This window comes from Echiichthys vipera (genome assembly GCF_963691815.1).
Source record: "Echiichthys vipera genome assembly, chromosome: 5".
NCBI lineage: Eukaryota > Metazoa > Chordata > Actinopteri > Perciformes > Trachinidae > Echiichthys > Echiichthys vipera.
In genome coordinates, this window is record NC_139830.1 from 21,172,176 (window position 1) to 21,199,787 (window position 27,612).

The 27,612-nt window shown below is 41.1% G+C and overlaps 1 protein-coding gene across 1 annotated transcript in view; it reads right to left on the minus strand.

Moving 5' to 3' along the window:
- The window catches only part of pitpnm3 (PITPNM family member 3), a gene marked incomplete at its 3' end in the record, with an annotated part of 92,112 nt that overhangs the window by 9,815 nt on the left and 54,685 nt on the right, over positions 1-27,612 (minus strand). The window contains exons 4-10 of the mRNA XM_083914064.1: positions 26,896-26,966; positions 26,511-26,731; positions 14,319-14,508; positions 11,868-11,990; positions 10,990-11,177; positions 8,010-8,161; positions 7,191-7,361 (exon numbers count right to left, since the gene is read on the minus strand). Of these exons, the coding sequence (XP_083770190.1) occupies positions 7,191-7,361; positions 8,010-8,161; positions 10,990-11,177; positions 11,868-11,990; positions 14,319-14,508; positions 26,511-26,731; positions 26,896-26,966 (1,116 nt within the window). The remainder of the gene's footprint in view (positions 1-7,190; positions 7,362-8,009; positions 8,162-10,989; positions 11,178-11,867; positions 11,991-14,318; positions 14,509-26,510; positions 26,732-26,895; positions 26,967-27,612) is intronic.

The window sequence follows — 27,612 nt, forward strand, 5'->3', positions numbered from 1 at the left end:
TGTTTGGTCTGTTAAGGATTGGCAACAGCACGTGAATACAGATTAACAGCCGCCCTCTGACAGAGACGAAAAGGAGAATCAGGTGTGGTTAATAAATCTAGACTGTTGTGATTAATGAGGAACATGATGGAATCTGGCACACACTGTTCATATCAGTGACGCTAGATTGAATGGTTTTCTGTCTAATGGATCTGCTTTTGAGTGGCAAAAAAGTATTCAGTTGGTTGGGAAGACATGGAATTGTTTGGGCTAATATACATTTCCTGAAATCAGGTCAAATATGAATTTTGTATTTGGTCTTTCTTTTATTGGTTTCACACAGGGCGTGAACACTTGTCTCCTGTGTGGGAGTTCTGTGTTTGTTTGACCTGGGGCCTGTTTCACAAAGCAGGTTTAGTGAAAACTCTGAGTATGTTAACCCTGAAATGAGGGAAACTCTGAGTTTTCCGTTTCACAAAGGGAGGTAACTCAAACCAGAGACAGAGGGGTAACTCTAGCCTGTTTCACAAAGAGAGGTAACTTAAACTCTCGGTCAGTTACCATGGTAACATGCTCTCTGAAACTAACCTGGTCGGGACCAGGTTTTTCTCAGAAAACCTTGAGTTTCTCTCTGTCTCGCCCTTTTTCAGCCACACACGGTGTTTCATTTCCTCATTCACGCAGTCAGCGGGCGAGTTTTGGCGTAGTATAGTTCCGTCTGTTTTTTCAGAAAATCACTGCAAACATCAGTCATTAGAAGTTATATTAGGTGGGAACTATTTCACTACCATGGCGTGTCCTTCTGATAACAATCCCGTGGATGAAGCTGCAGCATTACTGCGCAGAGAATTAAATATTCGTCGGGAGATGATTATCAAACTATTGATTATAGATGTGCTTGCATTTCCAGGCAATTCTCTTTTTGAGCGGTACCGTTTCATATCACAGCAGATATTCTGTGTTGCGCTGCGTTTTTTTGCAAACGGGAGTTTTTGTATACAACGTATAAAAATCATTCAGTAGGCCTACATTAGAAGTTATATTAAGTGGTGAATATTTACACTACCATGGCATGTCCTTTTGATCCAATCCCGTGGATGAAGGTGACGCATTTCGCAAAGAGAATTAAATATTCGTCGGGAGATGATTATCAGACCGCGCATAGACATCCTTAATATACTGCAGCCATAATTACAAAATGAATGAAATGGATCTTTTGAGCAAGTTGAATGTATTTGACTTAGCGTTTCTAAATATAATTCCAGCTTTTCTTGCAATTCATAGGTTCAAAAGTGTGTGCTTTTAATTGGGTTACCGGTATATTAACTACTCCTATATAGCCTTCTGATCCAGAATATCACCTATAATGCGAGGGGGCTGATTACGCACAACACCCTTTCATGTCACAGTCGATCTCATCCCTCCTTACATTTCCAACATTAACAACCAGTAATGCTCTTATATCACAGCAGATATTGTGTGTTGCGCTGCGTTTTTTTTGCAAATGGGAGTTTTTTATACAACATTGATATGTTGTATAAAAAACAGCCACTTACGGTAATATTTACTTAACGATGTAAAACATGCTCAAAATGAGGCGTCACCATGAGACTGTGCTGAGGTTTTACCTGTTTGAAAAATGTTTTTATGTTTCATCTTAAGCTGCACTTCTCCCCCGCGGGGTTGCACCTAAATGAAATAAATTAATAGGCTCCCACTCAAGCAGTTCCCCCTGTGATATTACTGTGATTGCAACTGGACTACATTTAAACTTATGCACTGACCCGAGCCGCAATGTCCTCCAGCACCGTCTCCCTCTCTTTTGCTGCTGGAGCGGTGTAAACCTGCTCAAACTCACCGTATGAGCGCATTAATATTTCCAATTCCAGTTGTAGCGTAGCCCTTCGCTTCCCCGTTGCCATGGTGACTCGTCGAATCAGGGCTCCATTGATGCTGTCTTTTTTTACTTGTGGTGCACGCGCTTAACTCCAGGTCAAACTACTCTGAGTTGATCAACCTAACGCAAATTTGCTGTTCTGGAACCGAAAACTCAGAGTTTCCTATCTCAGAGTAGATCAACTCAGAGTTCCGGGTTAGACTCAGAGTTTTTTGAACCTGCTTTGTGAAACAGGCCCCTGGACATGCAGCCCTGTGTTCCCCTCCCTTCTCCTACTTCCTAATCAAAATAATACAACACCACCAAATGTGGACTTGCTGCCCCTGGACACTTCAAGCCACTTCCAACCTTGCTGCACTCCAATGACTTGCTGCTTGTTAGGGGGAGATCTCGCAATATTAAAACGTGACCATACTTTTAGTCGGGGTAAGTTGTCTTGCAATATCAATATGTAAGTTGATAAACAGCAACATAATGACAGATAAGACACAAACAATATGTAAGCAGTGAGCACTGTAAGAAGATAGTGCCGTCAGCACCACTTATCTCCAATTTACAATGCTGCCCTTTTATCCCTTCCCAGGAGACTCAATCTAACCTCACAGAACAACTGTTCACAAATCTCCTCCTGTGACTCCAATGACTGTCGTTATGACCCAATAGAGCAGTAACGAAGTCAAAACCTACTTCCCACCAATGACTGTGACTCCAACGACGGACTTTGGACTTGGGTTCCAGTGACATCATCTGCTTTGTGAAAGGTTAAATACCTGGATCTCCACACCAGATAGTTGAACCAGTCCCAGCCTGGTACGTGAACTAATGAAGCCTCTTGGATGAGAGGTGAATCGCTTCCCAGACAAATAACCGAGTCCAGTTGCTTTTGACTGAAATTGCTTTGGGGATAACGATGACCTGGACAAATGAGAACATTCACAGGCTTCCTGCCGTCAGCACCGTAACACAAACATGTAACAAGTGAGCCTCGCAGTTTCTTTAACATCAGCTACAAGTTATAGGTTCTGTGTCGGCACCTGATGAATTCGAAGCCTCAGTATGTGTCAAGTAGAGAGACATGTCGGTCTCATCCGTTGGTCTGCAGCTCCTCCTGAGCCTAGTGACAGCTGCTGGATAACCTGCCTTCACCAGCTGACTGACAGACATTTACTAAACCAAAATAGGTTTCATGTCTGCTCCTTGGGAAGAAATCAACACTGTTTAACTGATTCATTGACCAGCGCAGCAAGTGAGGAAGCCTATGACGCATGTTAATGTATGGTTAATGTGTTCAAAACACACATAGGCCTACGGCGGTGAAAAACGCGGTTGTGGGTCGATAATTACATGGAAATGTATCTGTTCTGTGAGATGAGCGAGTGGCACTGTGGAGCAGACAGTAACTGTACGGTGACAGGGGGTACGGGCCGCTTTGGACTGTGGGGGTTAGAACCATAGGCTACACCGCAACTAACACAAGCACGATGCAAACACACTTGCAGCACCACCACAGCTCTGTGCTGAAATAGAAATCAAGAAAATATTGAAAGTTAAAAATAGTGTTAAAATCTTGTCTCGTCACATTCTTGTGAATTGAATATCGTGTATCGTCTCGTCTCGTGAGCTGAGAGTTGCATCACACACTTCTGCTTGTACATCACGACTGCTATAGCAGCTCTATTAAGGTGGTGAGGTCAAGGTGTTGGTGAAAACTTGGAATTATTCATCACACACACACACTACAATCTGTTATCAATAATGGGCCCTGACCTACACCTCTAAGAAGGGCTTTATTCGCTTTCAGTTTCTGGAACATTAGCACGGCTCTGTCTTTCTTTTGCAGCACAATTAAGCAGAGAGGCAGAAGGGGGAATAGAGAGAGAGAGAGAGAGAGATAGAGAGATAGAGAACACAAACACACACACACGAACACACACACACACACACACACACACACACACACACACACACACACACACACACACACACACACACACACACACACACACACACACACACACACACACACACACACACACACACACACACACACACACACACACACACACACACACACATATGGAGCTAGGTGGTGACAAAGACTGACACAAAGGAAAGAAAAAATGCTGAGCACAAGCATGCAAGTGTGTTGTAAATTAGAGAAGAAAATGCTACACAATAATAGTTAACAAATTAAATGACAAGTGAGGAAAAGGAAATTATTATTTAATCATGTGGTTGGGTAGAGTGAAACAGTTGACGACAATAGTAAAAAGAACGACAAGCAGGGGATTCATATGGTGAGGGAGGATGATTGCATTGTGGCCTTGAAACATCTTTGTGACTAAAAGAGGAGGAAAGAGACTTTTAACTCGACTCCCTCCCCTCCAGTCCTCACCACGCTCTCAGCCTCCACACACAGCATCCTATTAGGGAACAATTTCATGGCGAGCAAAAGATACACCATCTTTACATTAAAGCACAGTTAGTCATGTGATCAATACTGATAAAAATGGCTATAGCTCAATGTGCATCTGGCGTCTTGGACTATCATATTTCCCATTTGATCATAGCTGTAAATCAATAGGAAGAGGGCCCATTCTCTCTATATAAGCAGCATTCATCATAATAAAAGCTCCACTGTTGATGGGTGTTGATGTCAAAGTCGTACCCACAGGAGCCTGATTTGATTGGCTTTCCATGCCTTCATAACAACTAATTACCATTTTACAGAGCAGGAAATGGGTGATGTGTGCCACTGTTTCTTCTATGATAGCGAATGTGTTTGCATGTCTCCGTCTGTCCGTGTGCACATCTGTGGTTTTTAATTTAACAGCATCCAAGCCTGATCAATGGAAGAGGGATGCAGACCCATAATTAAAAGCCTAAGCGGTGTGCCTGTCTTTACACTCCATCACCTTTATCTGCACCGCTGGCTCTTAGAGGCGTCAAGCAGCTCGCTTTGTGACCGGCTGAATATGATTAAATTAATAAATCACAGCTTGGGCATCCAGTAATTACAGGTAAAAACACTTTGTTATTTAATATGAGACATGTTTTGTATGCAGGTCACATACAAGTGATAAGATTACAGTGAGTGACTGAGTGAAGCTCTTTTCAGGTATGGGATACATAACATTACTGATAACAGCAACTGTTGTTTTTTTTTGTCAAATAGATTATAATAAGCGATTTTTCAATTTATTGTTGTCATTTTTCATGCAGTAACAGTTTACCACTGCTGTGATCTTTATATTAACACAACAGTTTTCATTTAGAACGTATTTAACACATTTCAGATGTGACGGAATGTTACTAGGTTACTAATGTCACCAGTTGTACGATAAATATAATATTTATATAACACCACAATTTTGCCCCTTGTACGATGTTTGACAAATAACTCTCTTTCATTTGTTCCTTATTAGTTAAATGTTATGGAGCTAATTTGGAAAGATTCAGAACAATTTTATTGTCCCACAGAGTGGGTAATCTGTTTTGGGCTGATGACCCATGCTGCAACTGTACACACATAAATTCACACTTAAAATCCCACACACAAGGAAAATATACAATGCTCAAATGTGCCACTATATAACATAGCAAAACAAAAACTATCACCGTTTTTTCTCTAAAAATCCCTAACAAGAAGGATTGTCCTGTGTCTTCCTGTCTGCTACTATTTGACAGTTTTATTAACACAGGGATGATTGCATTTTTAAATGGATATAATCTACCGCACAAGACTCTGGACCTCCTGCCGGATGACAGTAGCTGGTACTTGGTGTATAGAACATGGATGAGCTACTGTCCTGTTGGCTTGCCTTAGGGTAGCCTGTTTGACCCTTATGATCTTCAATGCAGTTTTCATCAGTTGGGCCAATTTCAGCTGCACAGAGAGGTTACCAAACTAAGCTGTGATGCAGTACCTGACAAGGCTCTCTACAACTGCCTTTTAATTTCTGATCAACACCATGAACTCTCAGGTGACATAGGAAGTGCAGTCTTTGTTGTAATCTGCTACAGAGACTGTCAACATGGGTGTTCAAAGTTAGTGAGTGGTCAACAAAGACACCAAGATATTTGTATGAGGAGACCTGTGAGATGGTTCTGTTGTGGATGACCACAGGCCTGTGGAAAAAATAATAGTACCATTTAATGAGTGGGCTAACATTAAAGTACCACCTTTAACTTTCTTAATTTTGTTTATAAGGAATACTGATCCCAGGCCTTGTAAGATCCAATCAGATCTCTCCGGAAATCTACTCAGATAACTCACTGTTGCCACTTATAAACACTTACAAACCTATTATGACTGTATTCTACAACTTTTGTTTCTTTTAACCTATTATGTTTGGTGCAATGTTGTTCTCCTATAGTTATTTTTAGTTAGGTGTATGAAATATGATAGTTCTGCAGTCTTGAGATATTTGTTTTAGGGACCTAACAACATTTCTGGCAGATCTAGTCATATATTAATAACATTTTACATAACAATCAGTTTATGCTCTTATCTTACTAAAGAGCAACTTCATTGCAGGATTCCCAGGAAAAAGTGTAATAAAAGCAAAATGGAATGGATGTCACATCTGCTTCAAGTTATAAATAAAGTACTGTATTTCTAATGGCTGCATGGGTTTTCTTTTTTTTTAAAGCCTTGCACCAAACCACAAAGCGTTATCTTCTGATCTGAGTTCATGCTCGCAGGCTGTTAGCTCAAGCGATCAGATGTTGCCCTACTTTCTCTCAGTTAGGTAGGTGGATAGAGGGGCAGGGGAACCAGGCAATGAGTCATCACTGCTGTTTAGCATGAGTCTCTATGTCCCAAAAGTGGACTAAAACATGCTTCAAATAAATCAGTGGCTCATTAATTCCACAACCAGGTCCTCAAAGGGGATTACAGCAGTACTATGCCATATCTAGCAGACTACTATCTCACACACTGTGTCTGATCCTCAGAGAGCAGTGGCAGACTTTAAGGTACTGCACCACAAGAAGATGAAGTATATTTACTTCAAACTTCAGGTTATGGGGGCAGGATTTAGATCTGCGTCTGCAGGGCAAGCTCACACAGATGAGATCGAAAATCTGTGCGCACATGTGCACCTGTGAAAATTCACATTACTAAGTCATAGAATCTCCCTGTTCGCCGTGAACTGGTCCCACTAACAGATTTCATGCAGCTTTAAAATGCTAAATCCAAAAGGTTATTAATACAGCAATACAATTACACAAGAAAAGAGATTAACCAATAAAATATTCAAGAGGAGCTGCTCTCCCATCTCCAGATGTTCATAAATTGAATCACGCGTCCCACCTATGAGCGTTGAGCGTCCATCTCCTAGAGGGTAGCGCTGGTAGCGTGGCACAGCATACGGTGGCAACTTGTGAAAGAGAGGCTGCAGCAGCGGCTCCAGTCTGGAGGCTGAAGGGTCCGAAGGGTAAAACAGGTTGCAAATCTGAGAGCAGGCTGGATGCAGCTGGCTCACTGAGGGTCAGAAAACAAAAAATGGACATGCCATCAGGAACAGGAGTATGAAGTGTAGCTGTGAGCAATATTTGACAAAGGCTACAACACTCAAAGTATTACTGCTTTTAAATAATAGATATCTTTTTGGCTTTGTATGCCTTTATTTGACAGGACAGCTGAAGGTTGATAGGGAATGGGGGAGAGAGACAAGGGGCGAAATGCAGCAAAGGGTTGCAGGTGGAAGTTGACAGTTTTTGTTACTTTGAAGGACATAATCACCAGCTGATTTCCATTTTCTCCATGTTTGTAAGTGCTCGCTGTCAGAGGACCTTGTTTGTTGTAAACAATGAGCAGTGGAGCAGGAATTAATTTTAAAAAATAGTTTATTATAGTGCAGGGGTAAAATACAAGTGAAAAATGTTGTTTCACAGGAGAAATCAATAAAAGACAACCCAGTTATGTAATTTCACTGCAGTCGAATTTCAATCAATCAAACTGGCTTTGTATAGCACCTTTTATGTTGCACTCAAGCACACCAATAATAAGGCAGTAGAAATAAAAAAATAATAATAAATAACAACAGCAAACAACCGCTGCACTTGTGTAGAGGTGTCGACATGAAAAAGCAAAACATTCTCATTCTCTATATATGTTTTTGATTCTTACCCTGGACGGCAGGCAGCACAGTGCGTCTCATGGCCAGCACGAGGCCCAGCGGACAGCCAAGCAGGAAGCAGTCTGTCACTTCAAAGTCAAATCGACCAGGATTCAACACCAGGCTGGAGCCACCACGCAACTCCACACCCTCCTTCATCAAACTGGGGACACAAAGAATAGAACGTCATCTGTCTGTTGCCATGGCCTATCTGCCCAAGTGTGTGGTCCTTCCCTCTTTGGATGCTTACTCTGGAAATCATTACGTATCTTCAAACTCAATGGCTAATGCAAACCACGACTGGATTGGAAGGGATTTGTGAGACTGGTTTATTCGGCATCACTTAACGCTGATGATCACTGATGATTGGGTTGTACTTAGTACTCGAGTGCATAAATGAGACTCCGGTTATGATGCTGGTTTACTGTGAGACGTTTTTGGGGACATTTGATTGTTCACCTTTAAAAGCTTTTTATATGAAGAGTAAAGAACAAGTAAAGCTTGTAAATGTGGCTTCAGTTAGGTAATAAATATAAAAAGTAGTATTCATTTTAATGGCACTTTTCAACAGCACTTAACAGTTTTGTTTGTATTTGTGGAAAGTAGGGGTAATCTGACATTTTCAATGTCAATATACTGTGTGTGCATGCTGAAATTAGGAGGCAAACTTCTCGGTCTTCACACAGATGATTCAGTGACGCTTTTGCTTTATCCTGATTCAATTGTAGGCTGGATAGTTTTTACATTCTGGGGTGATTGTCGGCACCTGGCCTTTATGACTCAGCGGCTCTACGCTCAGGCTTCACAGGCTGCATCATGCTTACAGGTGTTTGAACAGCACAGCCGGTCTCCGACACAACCAGATCTCTTTGCTTTCTAGTGAGCTAGCGTTTTCCCATTAAGTCCTGCATGGGGAAGAAGGATTAGCCAGACATTTATAAAAGCAAAATCAATAGTGCTTTCATTGCCTTCTGCATCCATTTTGGTGTTTGTCTTCTCTCATGTTATGTGTCCTCTCCTTCACTTCTTCCTACCACGCCACTAAGAAACTGCCAGTCTGTCTGTTTGTCTGCCAAAATGATTTACTGCTGCAAAGTATCCCCATAGGTAATACCTTCCTCCAAACCCCAAGAAAGTATTATTAGTATCTGTACAGCTGAAGAGACAGTGAGTCATTGGGACATTATAAAAAGCACAGTAAATTAAGAGATTAAAAGACTGGACAGCTGCATCTTCTCTACTAAAAAGACTCATGTCCATTATTGACATTCTAAATTATTGTCCTTTAAACAAAAAAGCATTCTCTTAGCAAATTGAATTTTCATTCATAGTGAAGTGTTATTTTTGCCAGAATGGACTAAATTTCCCCATTTACATCTAGAGTGCTTGTTGTTTAACTGCAGATTGTCAATAATATGTTAAATAAATAAATATGTCAAATATTACATTGGCTCACAGTTATTGTGGAGTAAATGGCTAACACGGTTTTATGACAGATAATAGGCAATGAACAAACGATCTATAAAACCAAAGCATTTTAAATCGATTTGCTTGGGCATTAGGCATGCACAAAGCCTTTCAGTAGCTCTAGTTGCAATAAAAAGATTTTGCTTTAGTCTAAATTTAGTCATTTATGTCCATTTAGGTGTTTTTCTCAACTTAAGAACATCCATCTGTTTGTATATCAGTGACATAAGCTAAAACACACAACCCTTACAAAGATTGGGGGGAAAAGTAAAGTAAAATAAATAGTAAACATAAAATACATCAGTGTACTTTTCATAATAGCAGTGTTGTGATCATTTGCACATAATCTCACAGCCAATTCCCTGTCAGGGCCAAAGCAGAGCAAGGTGCATGTGACTAGGAGTGAGGAGAGGTAGACTGAAAGGCGTGATACTGTTTGTTATAAAGAGAGTTAATGAGCCCTCTTCTCGACTGGATGTATCCTCTAGGAGGATCATGGGAAAAGAGCATGTCTAGGAGCAGAGGTTACCCTCCACACAGCAAGGCTCTGGATTAATCAGGAGCGTAACAAGAAGTGAAAGGTGAGAGGTCACCACCATGAACAAAATGTGGCGTGAATAGATGGGGCTCTCTTTTTAGTAACTGTCTTACTGTGATGGTGTAAGCCTAGCGGAGCGTGATTTGGAATAGGAACACCAGTTGCTTGAAGTGAGTCGACATGGCAGTTGTACCCCTCTAGCCACCCCGACCCAGCTAAATTCACCCGCAGCACTCGGCCCTCCACACAAACTAGCTGGCACAGGCACAGACAGGCTATTTATAGTCCAACAGAGGCAGGCAGGTAGGAAGGGCAGTCAAGCTGCAAATATTGATAAAGAGCAGGGGCGAGACAAGGTGACACATTCCAGGAAAAGCTGGATGAGGGCCAGCATGCAACATCTGGGTTATCATATTAAACCCCAAAACACTAATCAGTGATTGACAAATTCAATTCGACAGAAATGATTGACAGAATTTCTACTCTGTACGTCCGATGTGCTTTTTTGCCAAGGTGTGATTGTGTGAACAAAATTTCAGGGCCACATTTGTGTTAATTGGAATTCACGCCTGATGCTGGGATCGGCTCCAGATGAATGAATGAATGAATGAATATACATACATACATATTTGTGAAATTTGGTTCATTTTAGTCTATTGCACAAAACACTAATTCTCCATTTGCTCCAGTGTATTTCCAGACTAACCAATAGTAACAGACTGTATATGTGCTATCGCTGTTAGAGGAATATCTGTTTTTTGCTAATCCAGTAAATACTTAAAACATCTAAGTACTTCACTTCAATCAAAATCTTATATAAAAATGAATCATAAATAATAAATCCTACTTTTCAACCATACCCATAATGGCTTTATAAATCCAGTGATTTTAAATGGGTAGATTCCTTGATATTAACAGGATGTGTAGACAAACTTATATTGTCTCTCAGTCATACTGCCATACTGTTCATTCACACATAGTCCCACCTGGAAAAAAAGCTGTGCTGGCCTGTGGAAGAAGTGTCTCCATCGTACGAGTCGCTCTGCTTACGGCTGAGCGGCGGCCCGCTCTGGCTGTGCCCTTCGTTGGGGGCGGAGATATCGATGTTGCTCTTACTAAGCCTCTTGCTAGAACTCAGACCCGGACTGGACTCGCTGAGCAGACCAGAGTTATCCTGGGAAGAAGGAGGAGGGTGCGCAAGATACTGTAAGACCTAAAACACTCTGTGGGTGCACCAGGAAAAATTAAGATGTTGGAGGGGAAACTCTACATGTGCAAGAGATGTGAATGGCAAAGGGGAGGAGTGGGATCATGCAACACTTAGCAGGGGGGAAAGGACATCAAATGACAAGCTGCTTCAAAAGGGCAGTGCAGCACAAATATTATGATGAAAATGTTACATGCACACCACAGGGACTGCTAAAAATGGTGCTCAGTAAAGTTCAGACACGTTACACACACAAAATTCTGCCTCACTATGACCTTCATTTACACGTTTTATAAATGAGACATAGGAGCACATAGTGCCAAGGACATTTCTTCTATTGCACAGTGACATTTCTAAGAAGCTGTACCTTGACAGAGGTGTTGTTCAGAGAAATGGAAATAGACAAAGCAGAGGTGTCTGTTGTGTATGAGTCTCTGTTTGTTTACTAGAGAGGACCGTTGGTGCCAAATGTGCATGTTTATAGAAATTAATTCCACTGAAAAAGACAAGTTATAATACAAGCATAATAATCTCGACCATTTGCAATGATGTCTTAATGATGTATCATGACTAAAATGTGGTTTTAATATTCTCCCAGACCCCGTTTATACAAATTATCAACATTACCATGTCTTCACTGTAACAGTGAGCTCCTACCTTCAGGCTCTCAGTGCTGTTGTTCCTGCTGCTGTTGTTGGGGCTGCCAGGCCTCTGGTGGTTGCTAAAGCACAACGCATCGAAGCACAGCACACCTCCCACACAGTCACCCATCAGGCATACCTGCACGGAAAAATATATGGTGCACTCAGTCAGTGAAGTGGAGCGGAGTGAAGAGGTGTATGAATGGAATTTCTTATTCAAAAAAGAGAAAACAACATGTTGAGGATGTGTTGAGGGCTTGACACTCATTTTGTCCCGATTCCATACAATATACAAATAGGATACAGTATGTATTATATACTAACGGTCTTAGTATACTATCTGATTGGGTTTCTGTAAATCATGAATAAGTCATAGAGTGTGCGTGGTCTTGACCTACTTTATATGTAAAGTGGATTGAGATATTTTTTGTTAATTTTTGTTATAATTTGGTGCTATGAATAAAATTGAATTGAATGAATTTGAATTGAAATTGAATTGATACAACTTTACAAAGAGAATGTGAAAGTGAAAAAGTGAAAATTGTAATATATGTTTTTTTTTGTATCGTTCTGGAGTTTCACTACCAGTCACAATTTATTTGAATGCCTCGCAGCTGTGAGCAGCTCCTCCACTTCCTATGCTCAGTGCATTGTAGGACACCAAACAGCACACTCAGAAATCAAGTGTTTTATTCCTGCTATGTTCACAACATATCATTCACAGTGTAATTATGAGTAGCCAAGTGGGAAAATGGTTCACATAGGCCCCGAGATGTAATTATTTTTCAGACATACTAGGAATTTCTGAAAGCTATGATATTATCCAGCTTGGTGAAAATAACTACAGAGAGACAATTTTAGTTAATTGAAAAGGGTATTCTAACCATCTTTGAATAATGTGTGAACACTAAAATGGCTGACCAACTGAAGGTTATCCTGTTCTTCCCATTCTGCTAATATTGAAATATACTGAAATTATTATGCATGCTTGAGTGTCCTTATTTCTGTTAATTTTACAGTGAGAACACACCGCCAAACACAACTCAGATGAGTGTTATTCGCCATATCGATCAATATGACTGCTATTGCATGAGCCAATAAACAGTTGAAAATATGAAGAGTAGGAATAAAAATCCCCACAGTTGATTACAATAAAGGTAATTACAAAAAGACCAATTTGTACCACAGAGTAGAGGACTGTAATTGAATATGATCGTCTTAATGAGCAAATCAAGTGGGAGGGGTAGGACTTAATTTATCAGCGATATATATAAGTACTGTATATAACTCCAACCTAAAGTACCAACCCAAGTATCAACCCATCACGACCAATGTACAACAACAAGCAAGCTAATCAAGAACAACAATCGGTGTAATTACCTTTATTGTAATCACCTGTTGGGGTTGTCAATGTGAACTTCTTGATGGTATGTCTTTTCTTGGTGTTGATTGGCTCATCAGGATTCTATTGACCAGTGGCTCTTGATAATATGCATTCAAGGTCTGAGAATCTGAGGGTTTCATTTCAGCAGCTGAACTACAGCAGCTAATAGAAAAGATATATGAACAGAAAAACTTTAATCATTTGTTGGCTAAAAATGTCAAAACAGATGGCCGTCCTCCATAGAGCTGGGTCTGTCCGACGTTCCTGCCTGTTATAGGGAAGGTTTTCGTTGCCAATGGGGGAATTGTTGGGTCTGTGTAAATCATAAATAAGTCATAGAGTGTGGTCTTTACCTACTCTGTAAAGTGTCCTGAGATAACTTTTGTTATGATTTGGCACTATAAATAAAATTGAATTGAATTGAATTACTCTTGAAATGGTACACTGACTGCATATAGTGCCTTTCAACCTTCTAGCCAAGCACTTTACAATCTGCCCCCCACACACACACACACACAAACACACACACACACACACACACACACACACACACACACACACACACACACACACACACACACACACACACACACACACACACACACACACACACACACACACACACACACACACACACACACACACACATACACACACACACACACACACACACACACACACAGCAATAATGATGAAGCTGCCGTGAAAGAAGCTGGCCATCAGGAGCGACTCGGGCCTCTTGTTGAGCTGCCTTTTTAATGCCACTTCATTTTAAAGCAGAGACGTTGTATTTCAGAGCCCTAGCCTAATAGTGTTAAATTCAACTCCTTTGTGAACAATTTTCTCATGGATCATTACCTCACTAGAATATACAGCCTGTTACCAAGAGCCTAGTAGATTTTAAACAATATCTGAAGGCCTGAGCTTCCACAGATTACACAGCCCACTCAGAAGCAATCTTTACTTCCTTTGACAATCATTGACATGTGCTACTAAAGTGCCTAAAGCTCATTATTCAATGATGTGAGACTACAGTAAAGGAGTTCTTCTCTCCTCTCCACCAAAAAGACGTTTGAGACAGACCTGACCCGTGAATCCCTGGCCATCCTCTGACTGCAGGAAGCTGTGGTAGACCTGGTTGGCTCGGGCGATCACCGTGGCCACGGCATCCTGGTAGCGAGGTGAGACGATAGCGAGGAGGGGGAGAGCAGCCAGGGGCAGGTGGTCCACGCTACTGGACACACAGCTCTCGTCATAGCTATACGGGTTCAGGCTGGAGGAGGAAGAAGCAAGGAAAGGGAGGGTGGAAAAGGGAGATACAGTAAGAATAAACACAACAGGTTGCGTAATTACATCCTAACAGAAACTTAAACTTTATAAAAAGGCAGTAATAATATTCTAATGCACAGTAATCTAGAAATAAATAAAGGGTATGTCCACAATGCTACTATGGGTGTGGGTGTTTAAGAGTGTGTGTGTGTACACAAGCAAGATAAGGAGAAGAGGGATGTTATCTCAGGTAATAAAACACAAGCAAGTCTTCACAGGTACAGTGCTGCAAAAATATATTTGCCCCCTTACTGATTTCTCCTTCTCTCGTGTTTTTTTGTCACAGTTACATGTTTCAGATCATAAAACTAATTTTAATATCAGACAAAGATAACCTAAGTAAATACAAAATGCAGTGTTTAAATGATGATTTGATTTATTAAGGGAAAAAGCTATCCTAACCAACCAGGCCCTAGTGAAAAAATAACCACCCCCCATCTATCAGTCTGTAAACCGCTTCTAAGGCTTCAGGACTCCAGTGAACCCCAGTGAGAGCCATTATCCACAAGAGGAGAAAGCATGGAACAGTGGTGAACCTTCCCAGGAGTGGCCCGCCGACCACAATTACTCCAAGAGCGCATTGACGTTTCCTCCAGGAGGTCACAAAAGAACCCAGAACAACATCTTAAGAGACGGGGCAAAAATGTCATCCATTGGAGAGTTCCAAGGCGAAAACCACTGCTGACCAAAAAGAACACAATTGCCTGTCTCATGTTTGCCAAAAAACATCTTGATGATTCCCAAAACTTTTGGGAAAATATTCTGTAACGAGTCGAAAGTAGAACGTTTTGGAAGGTGTGTGTGTCCCGTTACATCTGGCAAAACTAACACAGCATTTCAGAAAGAGAACATCATATCAACAGTCAAACATTTTGGTGGTAGTGTGATGGTCTGGGGCTGCTTCAGGACCTGGATGACCTGTAATTGATAGAGCCATGATTTAGACGAGAAAACCCTGAAGGAGAATCTCAAGTGCACTTGGGTTATGCAGCAGGACAATGATCCACAGCACACCCACAAGCACACCAACAGCCAAAATTAAGATTTTGGAGTGGTTTAGCCAAAGCCTTGTGTGGCATGACCTTAAACAGGCAGATCCACAGCGATGTGAAAGACTGAAGGTTATCGCTTACGCTTGACTGCAGTGGCACAACCACTTATTAGGTTTGGGGGGCAATTACTTTTTCACTAGGGCCTGGTTGGTTTGGACATGTCAGTGTGACAAAAAAGCAAGAACAGAAGAAATCTGAAAGGGTGCAAATACTTTTTTCCAGCACTGTATCACCAAAGTGGGCAGGGTTTATGGGCTGTAGTATCTTTTACCCAGTGTAATGTGGTGCACAGCGCAGTGCAACTGTAATGCTAGTTTCCCACCGACGCAGTTGTCATTTTCATATCCAGTGCCCATGTTGCGTTGGTAGCAGATGTACTTGTGCCCATGCACTTTAGACCATGCATTAATAAATCATCTAAATAAGGTCTGTTTTGTCTTTACTGCTGAGAAGCCATTCATGGAATCTGTGAGTGTGTGTGTGTGTGTGTGTGTGTGTGTGTGTATCCGTGTGTGTATCCGTGTGTGTGTGTGTGTGTGTGTGTGTGTGTGTGTGTGTGTGTGTGTGTGTGTGTGTGTGTGTGTGTGTGTGTGTGTGTGTTTGTGTGTGTCACAATGGCAGTGCAGATGTGCATCAAGCAAGACAATTCATGTGACAGCATGGGGAAAGAGTAAAATATGACGTTGCCCTGCACTCTCTCCTTGAGCAGCAGTGCCAACCCTGTCATCATCCTTCAGATACTCTGATTACAGAAAGAAGCTGCAATCTGAGCAAAGCTAAAATATGTCTGCAACTACCGACATCTCATTACACAGGAGGACACAACCTCTGTGCAAGTATAAGGGCTGACAGTTCTGATGAAGCACAATATCTAATGAATCAATCAGAAATAGATGCTATATTCAGCCTGGCTTAACACCAAAACTGAAAGCAAGAAGAGAAAAGAGCTGCCAGGCAAATCTCCTGATCTTTTTCTTTGAGTCAAAGATGTGTCCCTCGAAACTCCTATACAGTGTTGTGGCACTCAATCTGCTCATAATGAGCCACAGAGGGCTTCACAATCTATAACACATGCAACACCCTCTACGCCTAGACCTTTGAATTCAGATATCAAAAATTACACAAATGGAAAAACTTGTGGAGCTCTGCAGCGCAGAGGAATAAGACATATCAGGCTGTAAATAAACAGTCAAAAGTGGCAAAGTTCATTGTTGTTTTTTTTGCCCTTTCCTGTGATGAATTGAAAATTAATAAGAAAGAATATCACCAGCCAAGTAAAAACTTAAAACAAAAGTACTTAAGAAGCAGTTAGCTCACACATTGCAGCTAATAAGCTGATGACCAACGCCTGGGCCCAGTGTTCCTGTCCTCAACGTTAGGTCACTGGCTCTGTACACTCTCCATTTCCAACACTGAACAAACCCCAGGTGATACAGTACACGGAAGTAGGATAACTAACAAGAACCATCATCGAAATAAAGTTGTTTTGAAGTTGTTTTATGTTTTGATTTGGATATCTTTTTTCTCTGGCTATCTTTGTCCTTTTGTAAGCTCAGACATTATTACTGTATGTCTGCACAATATGTTTAAAGTACACAAGAGTGCACTTTTGAAACCTCTATGGCCCATGTTGGTGACAGGCTTGTTAGGTGAAACAGTAACACAGAGAAAGCCTATGTGCCCCTCTGGGTTCTTTAACTTTATTTGATGAGAGCCAAACATTGTGTTGAGGTTACAATCTGCCAGAAAAGCAATAAAGAAGATTCTGTACCATCTATGCAAGGAAATATTTCTCTCAGTCTGGAAATAATTGGGGCGAGCAACATAATGTTCTTCCACTGATTGTGGATGTCCCGTTGTACAGTGTATTAGTCAGATTAAGCCATTTACTTGATTGCTTACACTGATTGCATGATTTTGCAAATCATCTCATTATATTGCTATTTTCAGGACCATAGCACAATTATTCAGATAAAACTCTGGGGTTCTGAGAACTTCTTCTATCCTCCAGCTCCATTATCATCAATTTCTTTTTCTAATTACAGCCACCAACAATCTCCACTTCCAACACAATAGCAGACAGTGGCAGATCTGTGTTTATGGGTGATTGTTTACGTCAGTCAACATAGTAAATTGATTAAAATAATGTCTAAGTTAACCTATTCTGTCCGACATAATTATGTGAAAACCAACTGGCCCACTTATCCTCCACAAAGAGGCTGATAAACCTTTGAACGGTGTATACATGTTTTTTCTGAGCTGATGAGTGCTGCAAGCAAAAACACGAGCGTTGTCAAACTGCTGACACACACGCTTACCGCACTTCCTCAACTTCACAACAAGTGACCCAAGTATTAAGTGGCTGCAGAAAAAGTGTGAAACCAACCAAAATGCCATCTCACCAGCCACAGCTGTCATGTGCCAAGGGGGGTCAAAAAAACTATTACCAAATAGAGGGGCAAATGGAAAGTAGAAAATATTTAACCTGATACAGATAATCCTTTCCCTTTTCATGGCTATGTAGTCTGAAGGAATGGGGACTAGTGAGCTCAGCTCAACTCAAGCATATCTGTGTGATTAGGTAGCACCTCCTCAAATTAAGAAAATGTCTGTTAAGCCAATTGAAATTAATCAAAATATGCATTTCAGTAAAAGTAGTTCCTATTTTCATATTCCTTGTAGCTATAGCGAAATTCAAGCTGAATGCAAGTTAATTTCATGTTCAATCTACGGTGTTTAACACAAATGGAGTTCTTTAATGAATACCATCAGATAATACACCAACTACTACTATGCATATTTCTCCTTGTTGCATTTAGTGTTGTTTGAAATGTGACCAATGACTATAGGTAAAGAGGTGTAGCTGTACACAAACCATGATAACTACTCTCACTGGACTCATATCTGGTGGGGATCAGACTTTCTACAGGTAGGAGATTGGTCATCTGGTGACATGGTACGGACAAAACAACAGTGGAGATGGTGATGCGAAGAACGCAGCCCCACCCACCCCCATCACCCTGTGTGACTGCCCACTCTCCACCTCAGCTCCCTCATCAAAAATCCACAGCAGAGAATGTACTTCCTGCGGCAGCTGAAGACGATGATGGTGCACTTCAACACTGCCATCATTGTGTCCATCCTCGCCTGCTCCATCACCATCTGGTACACTGCTGCCACTGCCAAGGGCAAGGGCTGACTGTAACGTCTCATTCGCTCAGTGGAGAAGGTGACTTTAATCTGCCATCCCTCCAGGACCTGTACACCCTGAGGGCCATGAGGCAGGCTGAAATGATTGTGGCTGATGCCTCCAACTGCAGAAACAACCTGTTTGAAACTAGGGCGGAAACAGTTAATTGGGCAACTCGAGCTACTCGATTATAAAAATGCATTGAGGCAAAATTTCTGCCTCGCTGATTCATTTAATTCCTATCTCACGCATTATGCGGCCTGTTCAGCGCAGGGATCTTTGTACACGGGCTGTTTTTTGCGGATACACACCACTACATTCGGCAGAGGATCATTTCACACTTAAAAAAGAAGCCAAAAACGTGCAATGTGTCCACTGCAAACTAGAACTGGCATACCACAAACAATTTCCCCCTGGGATTATTAAAGTATTTCTGATTCTGATTCTGATTCTGGCAACAGAACGACATTGATGATTCAGCGTCTGAGCAGAAAGCAGCCCGTTGATAACGCCACTTCACTGTTCCAGTTTAAGGAAGACGGTTGCCGTAGTGACGGACAAACAGGAAGAGAATGCGTAACGTTAGCTGTCCTCGTAAATTCCTCTTTGTTTAGTTTTTCATGAATGTTAAACATAACCTTACCTACCTGATCATTCTTTATAGTTTTGTTTGAGTTAATGTGTCAGTGGCGTTTTGTACGTTGTTTGTTGTTACGGTAAACACAATGATAGCGACTTGCTCTTCCCAATAATATCTATCTCTGATCCATTTTCTAAATAAATCTATTTGTCTTTGAAACCTTTTTGAGTAAACACGTGCGTCAGGTAGAAAATTATGCACCCCTTTGAATTGTTTGAATAGTAAACTTATTCATGGTAAATTGTGAGAGTATTACCTTCGGCGCACACACAGCTCGTCTCACTCTCCCCCTCACGCATCGGTAGAATACTCGATTACAAAAAGATTCTACGCTGAGCTGATTCCATTTGAGAGAAAACAGGAACATATTCGGTGTCACTGGAACACGCTACACAGTTGTTTGCACAACTATCGTCTCATTCCCTCTACGGAAGCTGCTCTGTGAACTATTCCACTCAAACATTTCAAGCACAGAGAAGGCCACACATTGCTTCAGGAGGAAGGCAACAAAATACCATTACAGTAGGTCACCTCATAATTTAAACCACCATGACTGGCATATTTAATTCGGTACCTGTTAAGTTTTAGGAACTGAAATGAGAAATTCTAACATCCCAGCTGAGAGCCTCTGAGGGTTCGGTCCAAGCTTTGTAGTCGCCCAGCCTTGATCTTAATAGAGTCTTGTTAACAACTGCTGCTAACACACACTCAAAATTACACACATGCTCACTGAGAACTTCAGTAAGTAAAAAAAAAGCTCCAATTAACATTCTAAGCACAGCTCTACCGCTGCCCGGGTTTCACACGTCACAAGACAGGAACACGGGTTCAACACCTGCTGCACTGCTCCACAAATGTCAGGTGAGAGACTCATTATCTGTGTTGCAGAACTACTTGATTATAAGACGGAGCAGATGCTGTTTCGCATGCAAAAGAAAGCACATAAATGTTTGTTTGTTTGTATGTACTGTATCTTTGTCTGCGTGTGCATGAGGCAGTTGGACGGTGTAACATCCTCGAGGGCTGCGGTTGATTCTTAGTTCAGAATCCATGGTTCTTAATTAATTTGAGTTGATCGTTAAAGTCTTTGTATGTAGAAACATGTGCTTTGCAAAAGGCTGCTCCAGCAAACCATCTGAATCCCATCTGCATTTAATGGATCCAATCAATCTTAGGATTCAGGATTCCAGGATCCTGGATTCCTGGAATCCTGTGATTCTCGATTGAAATATCAGCAAAACTGGAAAGCATTGTATTTACTTTCCGAAAATAATGGTGCTGTATAGTCCGGATTGAAATTAATTTGGAGCACACATTCAACCAAAATGTTATCTAACAGGCAACTATAAATGTGACATCCATTAATCAGCACAAGGTTACTGCTACTTGGGTGGCTTTTTGTTCCTCAAAGAAGGCACATCAACAGATCCCTGAATGACAGAGGAGCGTGCTTCACCTCGCTATGACAAGTCTGCCACCATTGATCAAGATATGAGTCACTTGCTCACAAACGGCGTCATTTACCCCGTTCACATCCCTCTGCTCTCATTAGTAAAATGCAAGCAATATTAACTGGAGTATGCTGAGGTCATATTGAGGTGTCTCTAAGGTGCACATTTTCCTAATAGGCCTAATTCCCTGCTTTACTATGAGCCAGTTGGCTCTAGATCAGCCTTAAGATTACCCTTCATCCTTGAACTGAGAGAGCTTTACAGTTTATTGCTTTTCCAATAATCACCATGTTAAGTTCTCTAGGAACACTGTCAGAGACTCATTCAATAACACCTAAAGGTACAATAATTATCATACTATTCTATATTGAGCTATGTACAGAACTCTTCATCAAGGTTGCATGGTAATGTGATGATGAAGAGATCCATTTACAACAGTGGGGAGAAGATAAGGCCGAGTGAGCCCATTAAACCTCAAATCAGCCTCATCTCATGCAGCATAACCTTGAGATAGACTCGATTATGCTGCCCCGCCACCCTCTTGCCTCTCGCCATATAATGTCAAACTGAAAACTCTGTCAGATTCCCACTTAATTGCTGTCCCTGTTTCTTAATGGCTGGCTTAGCACTGCACAACGTTTGCAGAATTAACAGGAACAGCAATGGGCCTCTGCAGTCTTCTTAATTAGGGAGAGGGTACAGAAATAGTAGCAGTGGGCTCCCAGCCGCCAATGGCGGGAATAATGAGTCTCTATCTTGTTGAACTGAGGTCACTGTTTGTGCACTTGGACAAGTGGACTTCCTCCCCCTCCTCCATCTCCTTTTCCTGATAGAAAAACCTACCCTGCACAATGACACTAAATCTACCGAAATAGGAATCCATTTTATTCTTTTCTCCTGATGCTGAGATGAAGTTTTCAGTGGCATAAATGTTTGTTTCTCTTCAAACTGTGACAGAGGCAGTGTGTTGGCTGCAAGAAGAAATCAATTTGGAAGCCTTTTCACTGTCGCTGTTAATTGGATGTACTCCAACTGTTTTTGTGTGGGATGTTGAGTTTGTTTATGGATAACACATGTGTATTGTCTTGACACCCAGCTCCTAGCCAGCACTGGCAGGTACGTTCATTAGCAGGCAGAGCAAATAATGAGCGCACAGAGCCCCTCGGAGCACAGCAGGACTTCCACACACAAGGCAACAAGGACTACACCAGCTGAAAAAAACATGTTCATGGGGACATCTTACAGTACATAAGGAATTCTAAAACGTCAAATCAAAGTGGTTTGTTTATGTGAAAGTTTGTCTTGAGGCGCTAAGAGGTTTTGCCACCTCGACTTGCCAGTGCGATTTTTAGCAAAGCTGTTACCCAGATTGAGAGTAAATTACCAACACAGCAGCAATTCCTTCCCGTGGGGCTGCCTTATCCTCTGTTTATGTTGGCACGCACATAAATGAGGTTCCATACACCCACAAGTCCAACACTGTCATTAGAGCAAACACTGTTAACTGAAAACAAAAGTGTAGTTGAATAAGTGTTGTGTATGCTGCTGTGTAGGCGTGTATGATTAGGTACTGACTGCTGGAGCCTTCTGGGTATAAGTATGTTTTGTTTTATTTCACTACTGGAGATTAAAATTAGAGAACAAGTTATTAATACTTTATTCTGAAATAATGTTATTTTTTATTATTCATAACTTGCCTTTAAGGTTGAATATGTAAAATCTTTATTAAAGGCTATAATTTAAAAAAATATGATACACCCACGGGGCGTTTTGAGGGGTACAGAATGAAAGTATTGCTTTTCCAAAAAATATATTTAGTCTGAAATAATATTTAACATTTTTTGACGGGTTTGACAATGACTTTCTGTCACCTTCTGTTTGCATTGTACCAGCCAATAGCCACCGGCATTGCGAGTTGCCAGGGTTGTCTGTTGTTTGGCTACAGAAACAAGGAATAATTTTGAGTTGAAAGCTAGCTAATCGATTACACACCACTCAAAGAAATACTTTATGAAGAAATACTGTTGTAAAATGAACTGATTAGTCAAAATTAGTCGTTACCCTGTCAGATTCATCACTGGACCTGGCGCAGGCTGATCACTTGACACACTCGGCAACTAACCTGACTGCTGGAATTATTTTTTGTTGTTGTGACTACGATCTTGAAACACTAGTCTCTTCAGTCTCTTCCACAGTTCAGTAACCCTCGTGGGTTTCTTAGCCATTACTTTGTCGCTAAGGATTTTCCAGAGATTCTTTACGGGGTTTAGAAACAGTGTCACTATTTCATTAAAAAAATTACCATCAGCCAGTAGGTGGAATATTTAAACTCCCAAATATCAAGTATCAGCTTAAAAAAACCCAGTGTCAGTCAGACTGTAACAAAATTATTTCATTATTAAGAATTACAAAAATGAATTCATGAAAAATGAATGAATAAATTAAAAGATTTAATCCTTTAATCAAATATAGTATATGAACATCATGTTTTAACAATAGCAAGGGACAGATGGGAGAACTACTTAAAAGGCCCTAATTTGCATTTTGATGTTACAACAACTGAAGCCATGATAGCAAAATACTGCAAAAAAAGGAGCCTCCTAATGCTCAAATAAAACCTCCTGCAGGACAATAAATCTTAATAAAATAATTAAAGACCAATTAAATACTACAGATTAATATATTACACATCGCTTAACCTCTCTTTTTTATTTGACTATTCTATTCATTTATTTCCTAATGAGACAGTTTTGCTCCACATGTGACATAGTGTTTTAATAGGAGTGGGTCTCTTAATAAAAAAATAAATCATGCATTGTGTATGTGTTTTTGTCTACATGCACAGACAAGAACAGGTAACTGGGACACACTGCAGTAACTCAGTTCTGCTTCCCAAGGGAAGTTGTTGTTTTTAATATTTTATCTCTGGATGTAGTGAAAGCTAAGTGGACGTCAAGCTGCAAACACAGAGCTCAAATCTCTACACCCATCTTGCTTCTAGTCACTACCTCATTTCTGCTAACGTCAATCAAAAAACCAGACAGAAGCCTCGACTTGGCTGCCAAATACATTCTGGCAGCTGCAGTGATTAGTGACAATTCAGACAAAAACATCCTCAGCATATAATTGGAGAGCAGTGGAAACTAAGTGACACTGTCAAAGATAACCACCACAGTGACCACTGGGACATGTGGCATTGAAAATGATGTGAAATCATTAGTCACACCCAAGCAGCTCTCTGCACAGGCAGCAGACAGGACTGAAAAAAAGAGCAAACGCATGAACGCAGACGTGTCTTTACCTCCTGCATCTCGGAAACATCTTCCAGCAAGGAATAAGGAATGAGTTTTAATTGGGGGGAGGGGGGGGGTTGTATAATTTATCACAAGGGACGTCTCATCTTCTGACTGCCGTTCATCACTGAGACCTGCCATCCACAATTAACTCTCACTCTGAAACTGCTACCACAAATGAAACATGAATACAAAGTAACAGTAGCTAATTAAACAAACAGATCATTCCTCACTCAGGATCTGTGGCGTGGAAACTGTATAATGTAATTTAGTCATTCATTTTTCCACCTCTCGGACTTAAGGGGGAGAATTAACAATTAAAAACAACAACATTTAAAAAGGTTAGGCGTTAAATATCCAAGAAAGGCCACATGCTTGCAGGGGCTGAGAAATGCCATCAGCATACTAATTAAGATTGCACTGTCTGTTAAGGGGTCTTTGGTCAATATATTTCCACAATTAACCTTCAACACCTTAGCCAACTGGGCATTTTTTTATTTTAATTCTTATTCTGCAGGCATGCATTTATACTGGGCAGATTTCTCAAATACCTCCTGAAACAGTCAAGTCCTGTGAACTGTAGTCTGTTCATTCTTGCTAAGTAGTAAATGGGGCTGTCTATTCAATTAGTGATAATGTCTGTTGAATACAAAAAACGAAGCAGGAGACTTAAAAATAAAAAAACAAATAAGGGAAGCAGTGGGACAAGGTTGAGTGAAACAAGTATCATTAATGACTCTATTTTCTACACATTTGGTAGACGGGATTGTTATCTGATGTCAAAAAGGCAAATTCCCAGCAGACATTTTGACTCACAGCAGGAAAAGAAAATGTGTTATTAATGAATACAGTCATTCATTACCTTAATTATGTGTGTCACCAGTACCCTGATACTGAAGCAGTCAATTCAGTGATCATTAATTTACTTGTTCACAACTGTGTTTTTTCCAAGAGAAACTCTATTCTATGAAAAAAAAGCCTATGCAGCATTGAGTTAGTTCAGGCAGAGGAGTGAAGTGGTCCACCAGCAGACCTGTAAAGGCCCTGACACACCAGGCTGACAGACAGCCGGCTGTCATTTATTTAACTTGCCTCTGGCTGAACTAAGCCAATGTAAAAAAAGGTGTTAATACATCCATCTTTCCAAGCTGCACACAACGTAACATTTAACTCCTCCAAAGTGTAACTACTTAAGTAAGCAGCTTTGTACTCAATGGCTATTGGGATATTGGCTCTAGTCTCAGGTACAGACAAATCACCCCCGAAGAAATCTGTTTCAACAAAAAGTTTTATTCCATCTGATATTATTGCCCTAAACAATCTGGAGAGAAGGTAGCACTGCTGTTGTATGTTTCTCTGTTTTGTGTAAATGTAAATTTGCTATTTGTTTTATTTGGTACTATGTTAAATGTTTAATGAGACTGACCAAATTTCACCCTGTGACATAAAAGTATGATTCTGATTCTGATTTAGAAGGTGTACCATGAGTGTAATAAAGTCTCCATCTATTCATGTGTTTGTTAAATAATGGATAGTTGTTGGCTAGCTAGCATAACTGCTTTTAACAGTAATTCTTCCGGCATATTTTGGTGATTTACTGAACATCTTTAGATGCAGTAGTACAACCAACCCAGATTTGTATGTAGCTCGGGGAAAGCACAGGATCATATTTGTGCTCTGACTGAGGGAGACACACATACCGATGGGTAACAAAGGAAATGAGATAACCATAATCCATCTTATTCCTTGTCCCATGATACCTTACATTTATTATTGGCGCATAATTATGCAGACACAAAGGACAATGCCTGGCCCAGCTGGCACAAACGCACGTTCCCCGTTGAAGATACTCAACGTGCACTTTTACGCACTGATGGAGACAACAAACAACAGTATGTATTGCATGTATTTGAATGAAGATGTGAAGTGTCATAAATTTGCCAAAAGTGTACAGACATATTCGGCTTCAGCTTCGGCAAACAGGTCATCCGGCTGTGAGCAGAAGTGAACACAAACAAAACTCAATTGTTGTTTCACCCTATAGCGGCCCCTAGTGGAAACTCCTTGAAATTGATCTTGCATAGCTCAAAGCGGCAGCATTCACGTATGTGCAAGGACCATGTTCAGGCACTTAATGTCCGTTGAGTAGATTATTAAAGTCTCTTGAATTATACTGGAGGAATGAGCAAGAGTCTATTAAACACTTGAACTGACAAGCATCATTCCAACACGTCAAACAAAGTTTGCTTTTTTTATTTAAAATATAATGATAAGCGTAAATGGGGCCAGTGAGACTCCCTGTTCTGGCAACAGCACTCACTTGGACACCAGGGAGAAGGCCTCAGCACACACAGCCGGACATGGCACCAGCTTGATTTTCACGTGTTCGGCGGCGGCCTGGAAATGCGCCCGCGTCACTTTCTCCAGTACTGACGCCAGGGTGGCCACGTCACCAGCCTTTGTGCTGGGGTCTCCGCCTGCTGTGTCCAAGATGTTTCCCCCATGCACCACCAGCAGCAGCACATGCGTCTTACATTTCCTCTGGAAAAGGGTTCAGGTAGAGTTGAAAAAAGAGGTTTGAAAGGAGGGAAATAATAGAAGCGGCATTCTGTGAAAGCAGTGGGGCCACATAGCAATACAAATAACTGGATATTTCTATGTGTTCTTGGCTGCTAATGAATATGGTGAGGGGCTAATGATCCTACCTCTATGTCCTCCAGTCCTTCAACGCTGCTGTGAGGGGCACAGTGTGGACCACCCAGCTGGTAGAGACCCTCTGTATTGGATGAGCAAAAAAAGGGTAGAAGCAGGCAGGAAGGAAGGAGTGAGGCAAGAATAAAGAGAGAGAAAAGGAAAAAGAAAGGGTCACTGCAGAAGCCATTTCACCCAGATGCACCCATAACAGAAGCATAAATGGATATTGATCTGTGAATATGGTCAATATTGCTAATGCCTCTTCATCTCTCTTCATTCTCCAACTGGTTGATGGGTCTATGTACCCTTAGGCTCAAAAAGCATAACCATAAGATATCGAAGTCAATACTGACAGTAAACAGCAGCAGTATGGTTGTTTCTCTGCTGCAGCATCTATAGCCATCATATGTAATTGGATTTTGGCTTCTCTGATGCAGAAACAACAAAGCACTTCTTTTCTCGAGACAAAAGATTAATGGATGGGGACTTTTTTTTATCCCAACTGTGACGGCATCTCTCTCTCTCTCTCTCTCTCTCTCTCTCTCTCTCTCTCTCTCTCTCTCTCTCTCTCTCTCTCTCTCTCTATCTCTCTCTCTCTCTCTCTCTCTCTCTCTCTCTCTGTGGTGCAGTGTTTCATGGGAACCTGGCCAAACTCATTACCCTCTCCGGAAGCCTCTGCACGCTGTGTCATCTTATTCCAGAGCCCTCTACTGTCTCTCTGTCTATTT